This window comes from Cygnus atratus, chromosome Z (genome assembly GCF_013377495.2).
Source record: "Cygnus atratus isolate AKBS03 ecotype Queensland, Australia chromosome Z, CAtr_DNAZoo_HiC_assembly, whole genome shotgun sequence".
In the NCBI taxonomy this organism is placed as follows: Eukaryota; Metazoa; Chordata; class Aves; order Anseriformes; family Anatidae; genus Cygnus; species Cygnus atratus.
In genome coordinates, this window is record NC_066396.1 from 73,467,318 (window position 1) to 73,483,839 (window position 16,522).

At 38.6% G+C, this 16,522-nt stretch overlaps 1 protein-coding gene across 1 annotated transcript in view; it reads left to right on the forward strand.

Moving 5' to 3' along the window:
* Positions 1-16,522, forward strand: part of SVEP1 (sushi, von Willebrand factor type A, EGF and pentraxin domain containing 1) — a 127,381-nt gene that overhangs the window by 14,536 nt on the left and 96,323 nt on the right. Inside the window, exons 2-3 of the mRNA XM_035564545.2 lie at positions 4,917-5,172; positions 6,372-6,548. Coding sequence (XP_035420438.2) covers positions 4,917-5,172; positions 6,372-6,548 — 433 coding nt within the window. The remainder of the gene's footprint in view (positions 1-4,916; positions 5,173-6,371; positions 6,549-16,522) is intronic.

Below are 16,522 nucleotides of genomic sequence, written 5' to 3' on the forward strand. Positions count from 1 at the left end.
TCACTGTACTTTCTCAGAAAGATACTAGACACCATCTGGGCCACCAGATATATACAAACAATGTAAAAAAAAGACGTCTCTTTTTTTTTTCTGTTTCCTCAAATGTTGAATGTTTCTTTCTCTTGTTCTTTTCCTCTGCTGTTATACAGCAGGGAATATGTATCTAAAGTTACAGCTGCAAGACTTGTGGGCCAAGCTATTCAGTGGCTTTGATTTGTTTTGATTTCTGGGGTCAATATGTAGCAATCCTCTCTGTCAGTTCCTGTGCTCAGTTCCTCTGCTCAAATCTGTTGGTGCCTGAATGTTTTAGTACCTCAGGTAGCACCAGCGCAGCTTCATGCTCCCTTACCCACCAGCTCAGCGTGTGACAGAAGTGCTGCCCCAGAGAAGAGGTTGCCCTTTCAGATGCAGGGGACAGAAGAGCTACTGGCTGCTTGCCATATCTCAGGCTCATACAGCTAAGGGACATTTGACCCTTAGTAAATGGTCTTTTCCTGACGCTTCCCAGTTACTATAACCCACGACGTTCACTTTTAAAGAGGGCTTGATAAGCTATTGTTCATGGGACTTACAGCCCGTGAACCTTTTTTGATCTCACAGAAAACACACAGAGGATTTGTGTACTCAACGTTTTCGGAGGGTACTGGTGGCTGTGTAGTTTTGTGGAGCAGAGATCCTTGCTAATTTAGTTACATAGTCCTTTCTAAGATACCTGTTGTCCTGGCTAGACTACTGGGAGTCAAGCTAGCATGTTTATTGGCCTTGCAGACATGTCCCTCAATTTGGGGAAAATTCGGAGGTTTGATTGCTACCTCTTATGAGCAGGACTTGCTGAAAAGTGATGCTGTGTATAATGCCATCCGCTACCTTCGTGTGCAGAGTTTGTGCAGCTTTGTGCTTTGCACAGAGGGAAACGGTGCTGAAAGGATATTACTGAAATTACAAAGGCAGGTCCTGCCAAGACTGAGCTTTGTTCCCCCTTCTGTGCATGTTACGACATAATCGTGGGTTGAAATGGTATTCTGCTAGACCAAGCTGCATGCAGGTGGGATCTTCCGAGAATTGCACTGGCAGCCTCCAGAATGTCTCTTAACGCTATGTAAGTTGTGGTTTCTTCCCCAGTTACACACGTTCCACAGTTTGTACAAGCTTGGGGTCATTTTTTTTTCCATAGGGGTGATAGAGGCCCATCATTTTTATAAACGCAATTAGCAGATTGAAAATCCATGCTGCCTAGAGATGCTACTGTTGCAAAAAAACAAGTAAATATGGTTGGAGCATATGTTTTTCCTCATCTTGTTTTCAGAAATAAGAGACATTTCTACTGAAACAGCTTAAGACAAACATCCTGGGAGGAAAATTTCAGCCTGAATAGTTAAAAGGTTGATAGAAGTTTAAGTTGCTTAAGTTCTATTTTAAAATAGCACAGTTTATACTAAACATGTTAATTAAAAGTGTTAGTTATAAGTATCACTGCATCATTCTCTGCTTGCAATGCTGCTTGTTTTAGAGCAGCTCTTTCAGAACACATTCTGAAACAAGGCATTTGTATTTTTTTCCTAATGTTGGTCTTCATATTGTTGTTTGACTTGTCTTTATCTTCCTGATTCTTTTCATTCTAGTTTTCCACTTCATTCTTGTTTTCCACTTATAACGCAGGAAAATGAAGAACAATGGGTTTGGTTTGCAGAGGGTTGTGTCTGCAAGAGAATTTGGTTTCACTCCCTTTGGGTTTTGCATACAGTTAGTAATAAAGTCAAGCCCAACAGCAACACTTCACCCACCAGCATTTCAGACCACAGTGCCAATGGTCTGTGCTTTGATTTACCGTGCATGTGGTTGGGTTTGCTTTAAAAATCTACCTGAAATCAACGGACTGCAAAATCAAATTGTTCTGAAATTTGGCCTGGCTTAGTGAGAAGGTTGTAAAATCTCTGCAGGTTCTTTGGACTGGCCTAACTTGTGAACTGGAATCTAGACAAGTTTCATTTTGTAAGTCTTACTTTAAGATTTTGTTATAAAACTTCGTAAAATTTTAGAACTATAGAATGGTTTGGGTTGGAAGGGACCTCAATGCCCATCCAGTTCCAGCCCCCCTGCCATGGGCAGGGACACCTCCCACCAGACCAGGTTGCCCAAAGCCCCATCCAGCCTGGCCTTGAGCACCTCCAGGGATGGGGCATCCACAGCTTCTCTGGGCAGCCTGTGCCAGGGCTTCACCACCCCTTGAGTGAAGAATTTCCTCCTAATATCTAATCTAAATATATTCTCTTTTAGTTTAAAACTATTTCTCCTTGTCCTGTCATCTCAGTTCATCCCCCTTTTCAGAATTTGTGTATGCAAGAGTGGCTTAAATACACTTATTGCTCATCGTAGGATGACATGGTTTTTGGAACGTACTGTTGATACCATTGGAAGGTCTACCATATGTGGTATGTTGTATCGATCATAGCATGGTACAAAGTTATTGAAATGAACTGGCAATTTGCATGCTAACAAGTTGAAAATCACTTATCCCTACTTTTACCTAAGTTCACAGAGAAAGGAGAGAATACACCTTCAGAATCACCTGCTTTAGGGCCTCAGAGAGCCACCAGGAGAAACTAGTGGTGGTCACGTATATACTTACTCTCTGACAGGCTGTGGCTGAGTACAAGACTGGTAACTCCATAGGGTGGCTTCTGGTCCATAGTGCATTAGCACAGCATTTTTGGAGATGCTCTGCCTGTTGTCCAAGAACAAGCGTAGGGTGGGTAGAAGTTACCATTAGTGCACAGCCAGACTGGAAGGATGAAATGGGCAGGAGCCTGTGGGGCATGTTTTCACTCAGGCACTTTTGAGTATTGTTGTGAGTGATGTATGAAGTATTAGGGAATGATCCTTCAATTTGTAGATTGCAGCATGGTGGGAGGGGCTACATGCAGTTTTTGAGGCCATGAGAGATGAGCTAAAGTGTTGCTGGCAAACCAGTAAGAAAGAAAAAGACAACTCAACAGGGACAAATGTGGACAAATGGGACAAATTTCCACCACTAGGGTGGAAATAACCAGCGTTCCAAATGCTTGTTAGGGAAAGACTAGCAATAAATCAGAAGTGGGCTTTAGAATTTAATGGATCAGAACATAACAAGATGGCATTAAAATATGTCAGATCACATTTGTTACCCCACGCTTGAAAACAAAGCAAAAATGACCACCAACAGGAAAGCAGTTACCATTGTGAGAAGTACTCACAATGTGGGAGGGTTTTGATCTTTTAGGAGCAAGCAGTCTGCATAGAATAAAGAATACTGGTGTGGTTTTTGTTTTGTTTTGTTGTTGTTTTTTGTTTGTTTGTTTTAAGCTACATAGTTTTTTGTTGTCTTTGACTTGGCATTCAACTCCTAGATGTATGATGGTGTAGTGATTATTGTCACTTCTGGGCTTTTGCTTTCCGTTGATAAAATTACAGTTTCAAGGACTGCTTATTTCTCCAGGTTCAAGTTTCCTGGTGCAGTTGTGCTGGTAGTGAGGATTCTGTACCTGAGTGCGGGGGCACGCTGAGGGTGCATTTAGAAAAGCAAGCCACCCTGTGTATGTTTACTCTTTTGAAGCTTTTTTTAGCAGCAGCTATACCCGTATTCTTTCCTTTTCATTTGTTAATTACTAGCCTGGCAATGACTAAGAACTTGTTTCTGACCAGTCCCATGTTTTTGTCTGTATCTGAAACTCTCCTCCGTAGAGGGAGACTCATGAAGTCTCATCAGGTATAGCTGTATTTTCACATTGCACATGAGGTATCCAAGACGATTTGTATTCAAGACTATTGTTTCTGACAGTATCTCTTTGGTCTCACTACCTTTTCCTTCGTACCCACACCTGTGTATGTACATGCTCTATGGCATGTTCTCCATTGATGCATACAGTGTTAAATTGCTTTTGGGCTTACTGTGTAAATCAGTCTTTCTCATCTGCCTTAGATAAGAAGAGAACAACATAGTCACTGTTTTGCTTTCCAGACACTCAGTGGATTTCACTTTTTAGACAATGAAATGGTAGAGGAAGGGCGGAAAGGAATGTGTGGGAAGACAAAATTTCGTGGAAGCTTTAACCATTCGTAGATTATTCACATGAAAATTTGTTGTTGTGTTTGAGAGCTCTTTTCAAGATTTATATCTGGTTTTGACGGATTCTTCAACTTTCATTGATATGCTTATCCGTACAGGATTTCTAGTAGATCCACTGGGGGGGCATGTTTGAGCGAAATAACACTTAGTAAAACATTTGTTTTTCTTAGTTATCTCTTACAAACTGCAGAAGATTTCTCCATATATCACATACTGAAAGTCATGGTAATGAGTGCGGGTGTGCCATGGTATGCAGGACATTTTCATGGTGTGGCTTGGTGAGAGGTTCGTGTATCTGTGAAAATAAGCAAGTTGGGAACCAAGTGGCATTCATATGCTGAACAGAAAGACAACATTGGTCACACTGCAGCTGGTTTGTGTCTACATCACTTCCGTGGTGCTGAGACAGCTGGTAGCATCTGAACTTCTGTCCTTGGACTTGGTCTTGGGCTAGATTTTCATTGTATTATCTGTCAAACGGCAGTCTGAACATAGTTGCTGAAACACTGATCAGTATCATTGCTGTCTAACACATGGATGACTTTTATCAGTCAGTGTGAAATTGTCTTATTGCAGATCATGTCATTATTTCACAGCTGTGATTGGGCAGACATTGACCATCTGAAGTGTGAGTCAGTGTTTGGTGTTGTCTAACCATAATCTCTGCTTGCAGGTGGTTGGTCTTTGCTATGGTGAGTAGTATTGCAAAGACTTAGTCTAGCTGTGTAACCAAATAAAAGGAGCCAAATCCTGGAGGAAAGCAGATTAACTAACGCTTTTCTGAGGTGTGCCATTTCATTTTCTCTTCCAGCAAATATTGCGGCATGCGCGTGGCAATTCCACAAAGGTGATATTTCTCATTACTGATGGATATTCCAATGGTGGAGACCCAAGACCCATTGCAGCATCCTTGCGTGAATTTGGAGTGGAGATCTTCACCTTCGGGATATGGCAGGGGAATACTCGAGAACTGAATGACATGGCTTCCCATCCAAAAGAAGATCACTGTTACCTTCTTCACAGTTTTACTGAGTTTGAAGCGCTGGCACGCAGGGCTCTTCATGAAGGTATTAACCTAAGAAGTCCTACAGGCAGCACAGGGCTGAATATAAAGCACTGTCTTGCAACTGCGTTTCGTGTAGCGCAGATTCCTTTTTTTTTTTATATTTCCTCCTACTTTCTAGCAGAGGTGTTCATTCCTCAGGTAAAAGAATAAACTGTTAGACTAACTCACCATCAGCAAATGTAACCTAAATTCTCTTCCTTGGTTTATCCATACTTCCATTCTACTCTACATTTTGTCCAAGGAGAACATACTATGGTCTTGGCACAGTGCAACTTTTGTTTGAATAGATGAACCTTGTTGTCTGAAAGAGGCCCCCAATACACATCTTAGGACTAGCCTTACTAACTAGTGTGTATTTTACACACCAACAAAAGCTAGCCTATTCACAAATAATTTAGATCCCTATGTATAAAGGTAAATACAGTTTATTTTTACGGTCTTACATATTCAATAGTACTGAAACAAGCAAGGGATAGAAAGAGAGTTTGAACTCTACTTTTATCCTTTTTCAGTCTACTGTATTGCAAAGTAGAATAAAGGTTCTACTTTTAAAGTTCTTCATGAAAAGCAAAAGAATTTTACCAAGTGAGAACACATGAGTAGACCTTCATATGTAAGCCAGTCCTGCTTGACTGAGACATAGCACATGCATCAGACTACTAACTAGCATTTATATGCTGTATTTAATTTTTAAAAGCAGGCTACTTTTATGTAAGTAGTATGCTTTACTGCTGTTGTGTTTATTCCAGTTAAGGTTTAACTGTTTTGTGTAAATGCATGAAAGAAAAGATTTTTTTTTAATATCACCAACTGGTTGTACATCCCATGATGAAATGCTCTCCTGATGCCAGTGACAGCACCCAGCAAAGCAACGGTAGGCTGTCTCAGCAGCTTCAGTAGGGGGTGAGACTGCTTTCTGGCAATGTTAGAATCAAGCAAAGCCAGGTGAGAAAACTTGGGGATCTTTGCATCACTGGTTTCAGTGAACATTTTTCCAGAATAAGAACACCATTTATTTTATTTATTTTTTTTTTTTACATTTTATGTCAATAAATGTTCTACTTCATGCTGCCATCACTACAGTTTAGAACTGGACCTGGAACCTATGTGTTTTTTTTAATAATGTCACTAATGACATAATGTGACACTGTGGGGGTAATTGGGGTTGGATTTTTTGTTAATAAATTGATATAATTTCAGACCTGCCCTCTGGCAGTTATATCCAAGAAGATATATCACATTGTTCCTATCTCTGTGAGGCAAATGAAAACTGCTGTGACATCATGGCAAGCTGTAAATGTGGCACTCACACTGGCCAGTTTGAGTGCATCTGTGAAAAAGGATACTATGGGAAAGGACTACAGCATGAATGCACAGGTGAGTCTCATGTCTCAGTGCTTGTGTTTCTTCTCTGTGTGCACTGAATGTGTGTAGCTAATTCAGTCTAGGGAGGTCAGCTCTTTTGGTGATTATGATTATGAACCTGAATCAGAATGGATTTCTGGCTTTTGGAAAACTTTCTGGCTAAAGACGTATAAGAGTTGTAGCAGTCAAACTCACTCTGTATCTCCCTCCAGCAGCAGACAAAAGAGATGTCCAGGAAAGGTAAGAGTAGGTCAAATGTGCAGACACATTAAAACATCCCTAAAATGGTAATCACCAAAATATTTTGACTGCAGATTTACTGAGTCTGAATATCTTCTGCATTTGAGAGCTCCTGGTGATTTTTTCCATCATGAATTTTACTGATCACATTTTGAAATTGCATAAACTTCCTTGTTTGGAGAAGTGCTGTCTATGTGGATCTTTGCAGGATAAATACTTGGTGAATATTACAGTCAATTAAATGTCCTTTAATTCTCTCATGTTGACTTTCAGTAACTAAAGAGGAGGAAGGCATTTCGGTCACTAAACAGAAAGTTGTCATCACATTTCGCTGAGATTGTTCTTGTTACTGCTTTTGGAACAGTACTGCTTTTAATAATATTCATTTAAAGTGTACAGTTGAAATAACAACAGTTTACAGCTCTTTATTGCATGTCAGGATAAAAACATGGAGGCAAAATTCTGGCTCTCTGAGTTCCCTGTAAAGTTGTTCATAAGCAAAGATGAAAGCAAGGCTGTATTACTAGGCAGAGGACTTCAAGCTTATTTATTTTTTTTATTAATAGATAGAATTTCCTAGGGAAGTAGCAGGGAAAGTTGAGCCACTGGTCTTCAGTGGAGTTGTGTTTCAGCTCTGGGGGATACCAGATGCCTTTGTTTAATAAGAACATAGATAAACAGATAAATAGCAGGTTTCAGTATGAAGTTTCTTTTTACAGACATTTGAGTTCAGTTGAAAGCCTTCATGCAGTCAAGATAATCTGATGAAATAGTTGTTCACATACTGCAGTGATTATAAGAAGTGAAGGCAAGCTGTGCTTGTAGGAAAAAATAAGCAGGTTTTGTCCAACTCCATTGGACAATGGATGCATATGGGACAAAAAAATGCCAAAACTGTCAGCATATCTGAACTCTGTTATATTTGTTTTGTGAGCTGGATAAAAGGAGTACTTATAATCAAATATTTCTCAGCTAGAAACAAAATACAGTGTTAACATTGATTTTACATCCTCATATTCTCACTTACGCTCTTCATGCCTAATCACATAATCTATGGATTGTGGTTGTATAGCTGTGTTTGAGTGCTGTGCTGCCTACATTGAATGTGATTTTCATCACATGCAGAGGGCTTCTTGATGTAACTTGCAAGAGTTGATAGCTCTGCTCAGACACCAGACACAGGCAGGCTTGTGACTAGAAGCTGAAGAATGCCTTCAAGAAATGTTTTAATGGAGGCTGTTATGGCTATATTCCTGCACTGGAGTAGTAAAAGATTACACCTGAGCATGCAATGGGGGAAAGGTATTGCCTGCCACCAGTGCAAGAAAGGACTGAGATATTACAGTGTTTGCTTTGGGAAGTTTTATCAGTTTTATGATGTTCTTTGCGGATTATCACAAGGTAAATGTTAATCTTCCTTGTGCCTCTGGGGCATCTTTACTTTTATCTGATTAAAAGTGAAGGAGGTAAGTATTCAGGAATCGGTAGGGTTTTGATTGCAAAATGAGCAGAGGAATGTAGTAGAGTCACTGACACATTGGATCAGAATCTCATTTTATGTAAGTGATAGAGTTTACCAGTGTGTTCACTTAACTCCAAACAAAGATAAGCTATTACATTCTGCTTATTTTCAGAGGTAATTCTATTTTTTTATAAAGTCAAATTTTCATTTTTAGTTTCTTCTGGAATTCTAGTCCATTTTGTTCACCTCAGCTGAATGTCCTAGTAACCTACTGAACAAAATAAACTCAGCATTTCTGCTTCTATCAATAGCCTGTGTCATTAAATACTGTTCTGAACTATTTCTGAAGACAGAGGGACTATAATTTTAGAGTTAATGTTACCCTTTCTGTAAGAAAGGAACTTTTGATGGGGTGAGCTTACCTTTTGAGTGCCGTTAGAAATGGTAAAAGTCTGACTTATGTTTATGGATATTTGACAACTGCAGAAGAAAAGTTTCATTTTGTTACAATGAGCAGGTGTTTGTAAAGTAAGTTTTTTAAAGGGATTGGTATTAGATACACTGAAATAAAACTATGATTGCAGCCATTTGCTTTGTGTGTGAAGATAAAAGGTGTGTACGTATATTTTGTGGAGAATTTGACCAGAGTAACTCAAGCTTGTTCTTTTAAATATGTCTGATCAATTCAACTATTATATTCTTCCTTAAGACAGACGGAAACAAAAGGCAACATGTGTTCTTTGAATGAAAAAGACATTTTGAAATCTTCTTTTCTGAAAAGGATTCCAAACCATTTTTTTAACATTTCCCAGCTGAGGATAGCTGTGGATTTGTAAAGGACAAGGAATCTTAAGAATGCCTCTTAACTTTTCTTCAATGTATAATGAGCAGGAGGACTTCTATCAAGTTTACATTGACAGAACTTATATTTGATTGATTAAACATGCAGATACCATACTAGCCTGTGTTTACTTAATGAAGTAAAGTATTTTTAAATGATTTTTAATTAAGGTGGGAAACTGTTCTTCTATAGTGTATCTGTTACTTTTGCTCTGTTGGTTATTTTCTGTCGTTATTTTCTGTATGGCCTTGTGCTTTTGCATTATGCCACTTTATTGATGTTTATGGTTTTAAATGTGAAGCACCAAAATAACTATGTACAAATCATAACAGGACTTTAATTTCCTCATTACCTGAAAAAAACACCCTAGAAAGCTTCCATAAAATAAAATAGGAGCCACATGCTTTGTGCTGGAGAGCAGAAATTGGCTTCAGTGACCACCTCCTGTTCTTTGCAATGTTGTTGATGATGTGCCACAGAAAGAAGAACAGACTGACTGTTCTCTACTTTAGAAAACAAATCAAACAAAAGCCTCTTGGCCCACATTATGAGCCTTATGCAGCCAGGGACATCTGTGACAATTATCAGAAAAGAAGGGAGAAAGAGGAAGAACAGAGACCATATCATAATCAGTCCCAATTATTGTATAGTACCTAAACGCCTTTTCTTCAATAAGTCTTCACTTTTTTTTCTCCTTCCTTTCCTTGATTACAAATGTTAAGTTTCAAAGTAAATGCAACCAAACAAAAATACGGATGTCAGCAAAAATATATCTGTGACCTTCATGGTCTTCCATTCCATCAATAAAAAGATGAGCTATTAAAGGTAACTGCTTGTTCCATGGAAAGCTAAAATGTCCAGATGTATCTTCTGTCCATTTGTATCTTCTCTGTCTTAGGAAGCTAGGTAATACATTTTTACACAGCCTTTTTCCACATTTTTTTTCAGTGAGACTCTCCAGAGAACGAGGTTCTTTTTTGGCAAGTGGTCTGATGGATCTAATGACCTTATAGATTCATGGTGGGGAAACTAAAGGATGACACCTGTCACATTTATCTCATTGGTTACCTCCTGAGCAGAACCACAGGTATCAGGGAGGGCAGGGAACTGCTGTCTTACAGCCAGTCATTTATTTTATTGTACACGTGGACCACATTTTTTATAGCACAATGTGTTCATGAAGATGACTTACAGTTGGCAGGGCGGAATTAGTAAATGTAGTACTTACATGGTATGCTAGTTATTCCTTATTTTGTTTAATTTTGGCCCACTATATGTGTATAATTATTGAAATGTAGAATTTCATCATGTATATAAATATTCAGTAGGTTACCTAGGCTTTGCAGTTTTTATGAGTATGTAGCGTTGTTGGTTATCATCTGCACGGCCACCAGGCCAGCAGTTTTGCCTACAAAACAGCAGTTCAGTTAGATCTGTAAAACACTTTTCCAGGGAAATGTGAAATCATGTGCACTGTGACCTTTTTCTTCTCTTCTCATTCTCTCGTTTTTTTGTTTTTTTTTTTTTTTTTTTCAAATTTTAACTCAGAACACATTCACTGAAAAGACTGAGAAGAATCTCAAGGAAAATGCAGGAGGTCCAGCAAGGCAGGGGGGTCTACATTTTGCCTTTTATGATTTCTTGGATTTTGGACCCTATTTTCGTTTGAGCTTTTTTTTTTTTTATGAGATTTCCAGAATGTTCCTTTTGAGAATGAAAAGCAAAACCTGATGTTCATGAGTTGGACAGCTCTCTAGTTAGAAAAAAAAAAAAAAAACACAAGTTGTGCGTAATATATTACTAGCAGTTCTTTTTTTAGTGAGATAGGAAGAACTATAATTCCAGTAGTGATTGGAATGGTCCATTCAAAGAAAGCAAAACATCTGTTCTGCCATGATGTGTTTTTCTTACCTCCCTTCTGTTAGGAGCGTCTCCCTGCCTGGAAGCCAGGTCACCCTTTCTCCACTTTCATTTTTTTGAAGTGTTTCATTAGCTATCCTGCAGGTGTTCTGGGTTAATGAATCTTTGTCAGCCATCTTGAATTTGTCATACTCTGTGTGGAAATTCTCTTTAAAAGTTGACAGAACTGCAGATTTTCTGCATCTTAGAACTTAGTTTCTTGCTGTCTCACGTGGCAGTGCCATTTCATTCTGTCATCCATTGAATCTTTGTCTTAAAACAGATAGGATTTTGTTTTGGTTCCTTTACTCTCCTTTGTTTTTAATTTCTGAATCAGAAAAATACTCTTCTAGCATAGCTCTCACTGAAAGCTTCTGCTGAGGCCTGCACCCAATGAAAACTGACAAATTGAAGAAGGAGCATCTCATCAAGGGAAATGTTATATGGCTGCTGTTGTGCTTCCTTGTGCCGTATAAACCTGCAAATCTGCATAAGCAAAAAGAAGCAAGTAAACATTTTAAACTAGATGAGCTGAAAGAACTGAGATTAGAGCTGGGTAAAGAAGTTGAGATATACATGCTTAATAAAGCATTAATTAATGTTTACAAAACCTGGACAGTTTGGAGAGACTTGGAGTTAGACTCATCTGCTGTAGAGATGGAACAGCTTGCCTGGAGAATCCTTTCTCCAAGTGTAACGGCTGTCAGGGATATGCTCCTGTAATTATTACCTTGCAGTCATGATCCCCTTTCTGTCACCCATGGGGGATGAGATACCTTCGTGTATGTTACTCTTTAACTTGTAATTTATTCTTTAAAAAATACTTCTCCCAGGTGGAGCCTTTTGTTGCAGCCTCTTTTGCCTTTGATAATATGCAGAGTTTCCACTGTGATTATATTGTGTTAAAATCACTGGCTGTCATGAAAGGAGAAAACAAGAAAGCAGGGATCTAAAACAAGGGAAAGTTGCAAAATACCAATGACTAAGTGACAGTGAATTGATGTTTAATAAATACTGGCAAAACCATTCCTCGCTGGCATTCTGTATATTTTTTTCTTTTTCTTATGAACCTTTTTTGGCTCTTTATGGGTAACAATTTGAGCATAACATCACCATGGATAAATACAGAAGAAAAGTAAATGAGCATGGTGTTCTATTGAAGGTATCATAACATCGTGATGGGTAACTACAAGAGAAATGTAAATGGATCTGTTTTTCACATGTGCTGAAGTACAAGTGGATGAGAAGGGTGGATTTAGGAAACAACAAGTGCTATAGGCAAAGATATGAAAGTTTAAGTTAATTTTCTTTAAAAAATGTTTCAGACCAGAATATAATGTAAAAACATTCATAGTTATTGTTTACATAAAGACTAAAAGAAACAGCTTTTATAGATAATTTATTTGGAAGATAAATCTGGAAGCATGCAGTCATGCTCTTCAAAATTTTTAACATTGAAATCTTCTTTCTCCTGAAAAGAGAAATCTTCTTTCTCCTTCTTCCCCCTGAAGTCCAGTATTTCTTGCTTTGCTTTTGGAAATTCAAATACAGATTCTCCTGCTTGGTATGGTGCAAAGCAAAGGCTGAGGATAAAAGGATTGAAATGTTCTAAGGTTTCTCAGAATGGAGCACACAGTGGAGATACAGTACTTTGGTTAGGTAATTTAAAAGCATTATGACAGTAAATTCTTCTTGTCAGGAGGGGCTTCTTTTGTAGGAATGACTCCAACAAAGATGAATAGTGTCTTGTATGATGGTAGAGTAGGTTTGCATTTTAAGTGGATTTCAGCAGCAAACTAGTTTATTTGTGACCTGTACAAACTGCTTCATGAACGTAGGGCAGTGGGAGCTTCTTTTGTTGAATTCAGTCCTTGTGCAGAGTGATACAGAAAACGTTCATAAACCACAGTAGGTATGAAGTGGTAACAGGTTTTGTCAATTATTAAGGCCAATTATTATTGTCAATTATGAAATTCTTATAGTAGTAAAAAACTTTTGATCTGCTTTCCCCATGTCTTTGAAGGCAAACAGTAGCAAAAATTTGGAATTTTAATCCAGATTCAGTCCACCAGAAAAACTCTTTAACAAACCCTTAAGTTAGACAGTGAGCTTTCCAAACCACTGTAGAAATGGGAAAATTTTAACATCTAACCAATGACTGTGTAAAAAGGGAGCTTTCCTTGATCAATTTGATACAATCTTTCTGAGTGAAACAAGTAACCTGTGCAGCTACTGGTGGGTTTTAGCCATGTTCAGTTTCAATAAGCTTATCGAAATGAATTAGGAGTATTTCTAGTAATGTTAATGAGTTTGGGATTGAGTCCTTAGAAGTGGGTGACATATTTTTTTCTTCATTCCCAGGCCTTAGGTACCAACTTAAATAAATCTTGTTTTGCAAAAGTAAAAATTTTAAGTAACACGATAACTAGTGTGGATAATGGCAATTAATTGGTACATAATTTTTCTAATTCTGCACCATGTAGCTTGTTTCCTTTGCACTTCTGACTGAACAGTAGGGAAGAAACGCAACCCTAAAACTAAGAAAAACCCACCAACTTTAAAGTTTTCTTTGTATACCTGCACAGTTTCTGAGGGAATTCTTTAAACATGAAGTTGTAGGGTAAAGGTGAAAACCCCAATTGAATTTTGGCTTGTACAGACCAGAAAAGCAGAGGTAATTTCTAAGTCTGCGTGCAATATTAGAATGTATCAGCCTTTCCAACTAGTTGTCATCTGAGGCATTAGAAAAAAAGTTTCAAATTCAAAACAGACTTTTGTATTGAGTATGGAGATATTTCTGAAATACATGTGGCAGAAAATTGGGAAGCAATGCACAATTTTCCCTTCTTTTTCTTATCTTGGAAGTGGCTTGTCCTGGTCACCTCAGAATGTCATGCAAATAAAATCTCTGGCCAAAGTTTTACGTGCAATTAGAGGAGAAAAAGCTACCATATGGAGGGCTTGAGAGGAGCAGAAGCCATGCTCTGAATAGGCACAATATAGAAATAGACTCCAGCTTTCTGTGCTGACCCAGCTTAGGCTGCTTCTGGAGTGCCCGAGCTGTCCTCTAGCCACAGTATGACCATTACAGGTGGCTGTCACAATGAAGGCTCCAAGTATAAATACAGCACAGGTAGCTGTATCCTTTAGTTGAAAGACTGTAAAAGCTTTAGTGTTAAGCCTAGGCACGGCCATGAGTCCCTAGACAGTGTAAAAAGCAGGGTGTCTTACCTCCAGTCTGATTTTATACTGTTCACTGTTGGAGATTTTATGGTGGGAAAACATCCTAGGTTAAACAGGCTCTGAAGTATCACCTTTTAAGTACTTGGAACATTACCAGGACTTAATTGTGCTACAAGTTACTCGAGATTTAGCCTTAGTCTTTGTACCTGTGAGGTTGTGACAAGGTGTCAGGATTCCTAGCATCTTTAAGTTGCTCTGGATAAACCTTATCAAAACTGATTCATTTAACCAGACTGGAACATAGAACTGTTATTGTGACAAAATCAGGCAGTCTCTGTGTCTCTGGATCTGAAGTTGGTTGAATTGCACATGGTGTGTTTGTTACTTGGTCAAATGAATTTGACTTTTAGCTCTCAGAATGAGTTTCCAATAGAACATGGAGTGTGGGAATATTTTCATTTTATTTTTAAATCCTTGTCTTGACTTATACTGTGATTGATGTTCACTGTACCTAGGCCAGTGAATATTGCAAAGTATTCTGTAAGAACAAGCACCATTCCTTGTAGCATTTTAAGCAATATTTTCTACTTCTCTTGCAGTATTAAGCTTGTATTTTGTCTAAAACATAGTTCAAATCATTGTGCAAGTGTTCAGAGATGGTCTTCTGATAATTGCTCTGGAGTTACCCAGATGCAGCTAACAGGAAAAATTAAATACAAAAGCAAAGCTGCACAAAGCTCATCAAGTGATAACGTACAGCTAAATAAATCATTTTTTTGCAGATTTTGACATAAACAAAGTCTTTCGAGCGATATTTACCCAAAAAGTGATAGAGATGTTCCTCCCACTGTCTTCTCTGCATCTGAGTACCACCATCATAAGAGAAGAAAGTTGGTGGAAAGAAGAGGTGGGATGGCTTTTCTGTTGCCTCTCCCGTTCAGGTCTGCCCAGATGGCTCCATGTCTCCGTGGAAAGTTATCTGGCTGGTTCCTCAACTCATTTCACAACCCCTTCCAGGAAAGAAATCCTCTGTCTGTGTCTTCTACAGCTGTGCTTCTGCCTTCTTCCCATTGCGCACATTGTCTCTTTCTTCAGCCACACTCTGGTTCCACTCCAACAAAGGCAGCTGGCAGCAAGAAGAGTGTGCTGCAAAAAAATCCATGATAAAAAGGGGTAAAAACCCACTTAACTTGGAGCAGAATTAGGGCAAATAGGTTGCAGACACTTCATAGGCTTAATTTGTCTGTCAGAAAATCAGCAGCCAATAACGGATGGGAAGAGTTTGGTCTGCTCTCTTGTAAGCTGCCTTGTTTTCTTCTGTCACCCCAAAATCTACTGCAGATGACCCAACCTTCCCACCCAGAAGCAGTGCTGACTGCATGGAGGAGTGTGTGACAGGACCTCTTGGGAATGCGAAAGCAGCAACACAGATCAGTTTCATCAAACAGGAAATTGGTTTCTCCTGGTTTTGTTGGTGTTTTGATAAAAACAAAGATCAGGACTCTCCACAGAAATGGGAACCTCTTCAGGCCAAAACCCTTGGGTTTAATTTGTTACCACGCAAAACAAAGCCAGACCAGCAGCTCGCACTTCCAATGCAGATGTTTTAGTAGGGACCACATCTGAAGGTAGTTTGAACACTTGATTTTTTTTTCCCCCCAGTCTGAATTTTTTAAAATTAGGAAGCGTTTTCCTCTGTTATTTACCTTCATAAGAATGAGAAGAATGAAGAGATTTTTTAGTGTGTATGGGGTGTGAAGTTGAGGAAGATTATTTTTATAGAAGTTTAGTTAACTATATAATCTGATTGTAGTTATGTGATTTATTTAGAGTCTGAAACTGACAGGTTTGAAGAAAAAAAATCATTAAGCACTACGTTACAGTTACTCATTAGTGTAAAGTGTATGAGATTGACAAAATCTCCATCTGTGTAGGTGTGTGCAGCTGTACTGATTCTGTGCAAAGCTTCACTCTATTGTAATAACTAAGATCCAGCTCCTTCTCCTGGCCATGAGGCAAATCTACCTTTTTTTGTGTGTGTGTGTGTGTTTTCTTTCTTTTTTTTTTCAATGAGAGCAAAAGAAACATTCTGAGGATAGCTAAAAAATAAGTGGATCTTAGGCCCATGAAGTTCAAACAAAGGATGTTCCCTTGTAAATGCCATAGTAAACACCCATGCAAAGCTTCCATCTCCTTGTGGGTTACAGTTTGTTACTCAAACAAGAATACCAGAAGATAAAGTATGAGAACTTTCCTACGTTGTGGCTGTTAATTCCACATGTTCTTGTTTTTCACAGCGATTATTGCTATTAGTTCCAGTCTGTTGGCTGGTGAGTGCTCCACAGAACAGTGCACAGTATA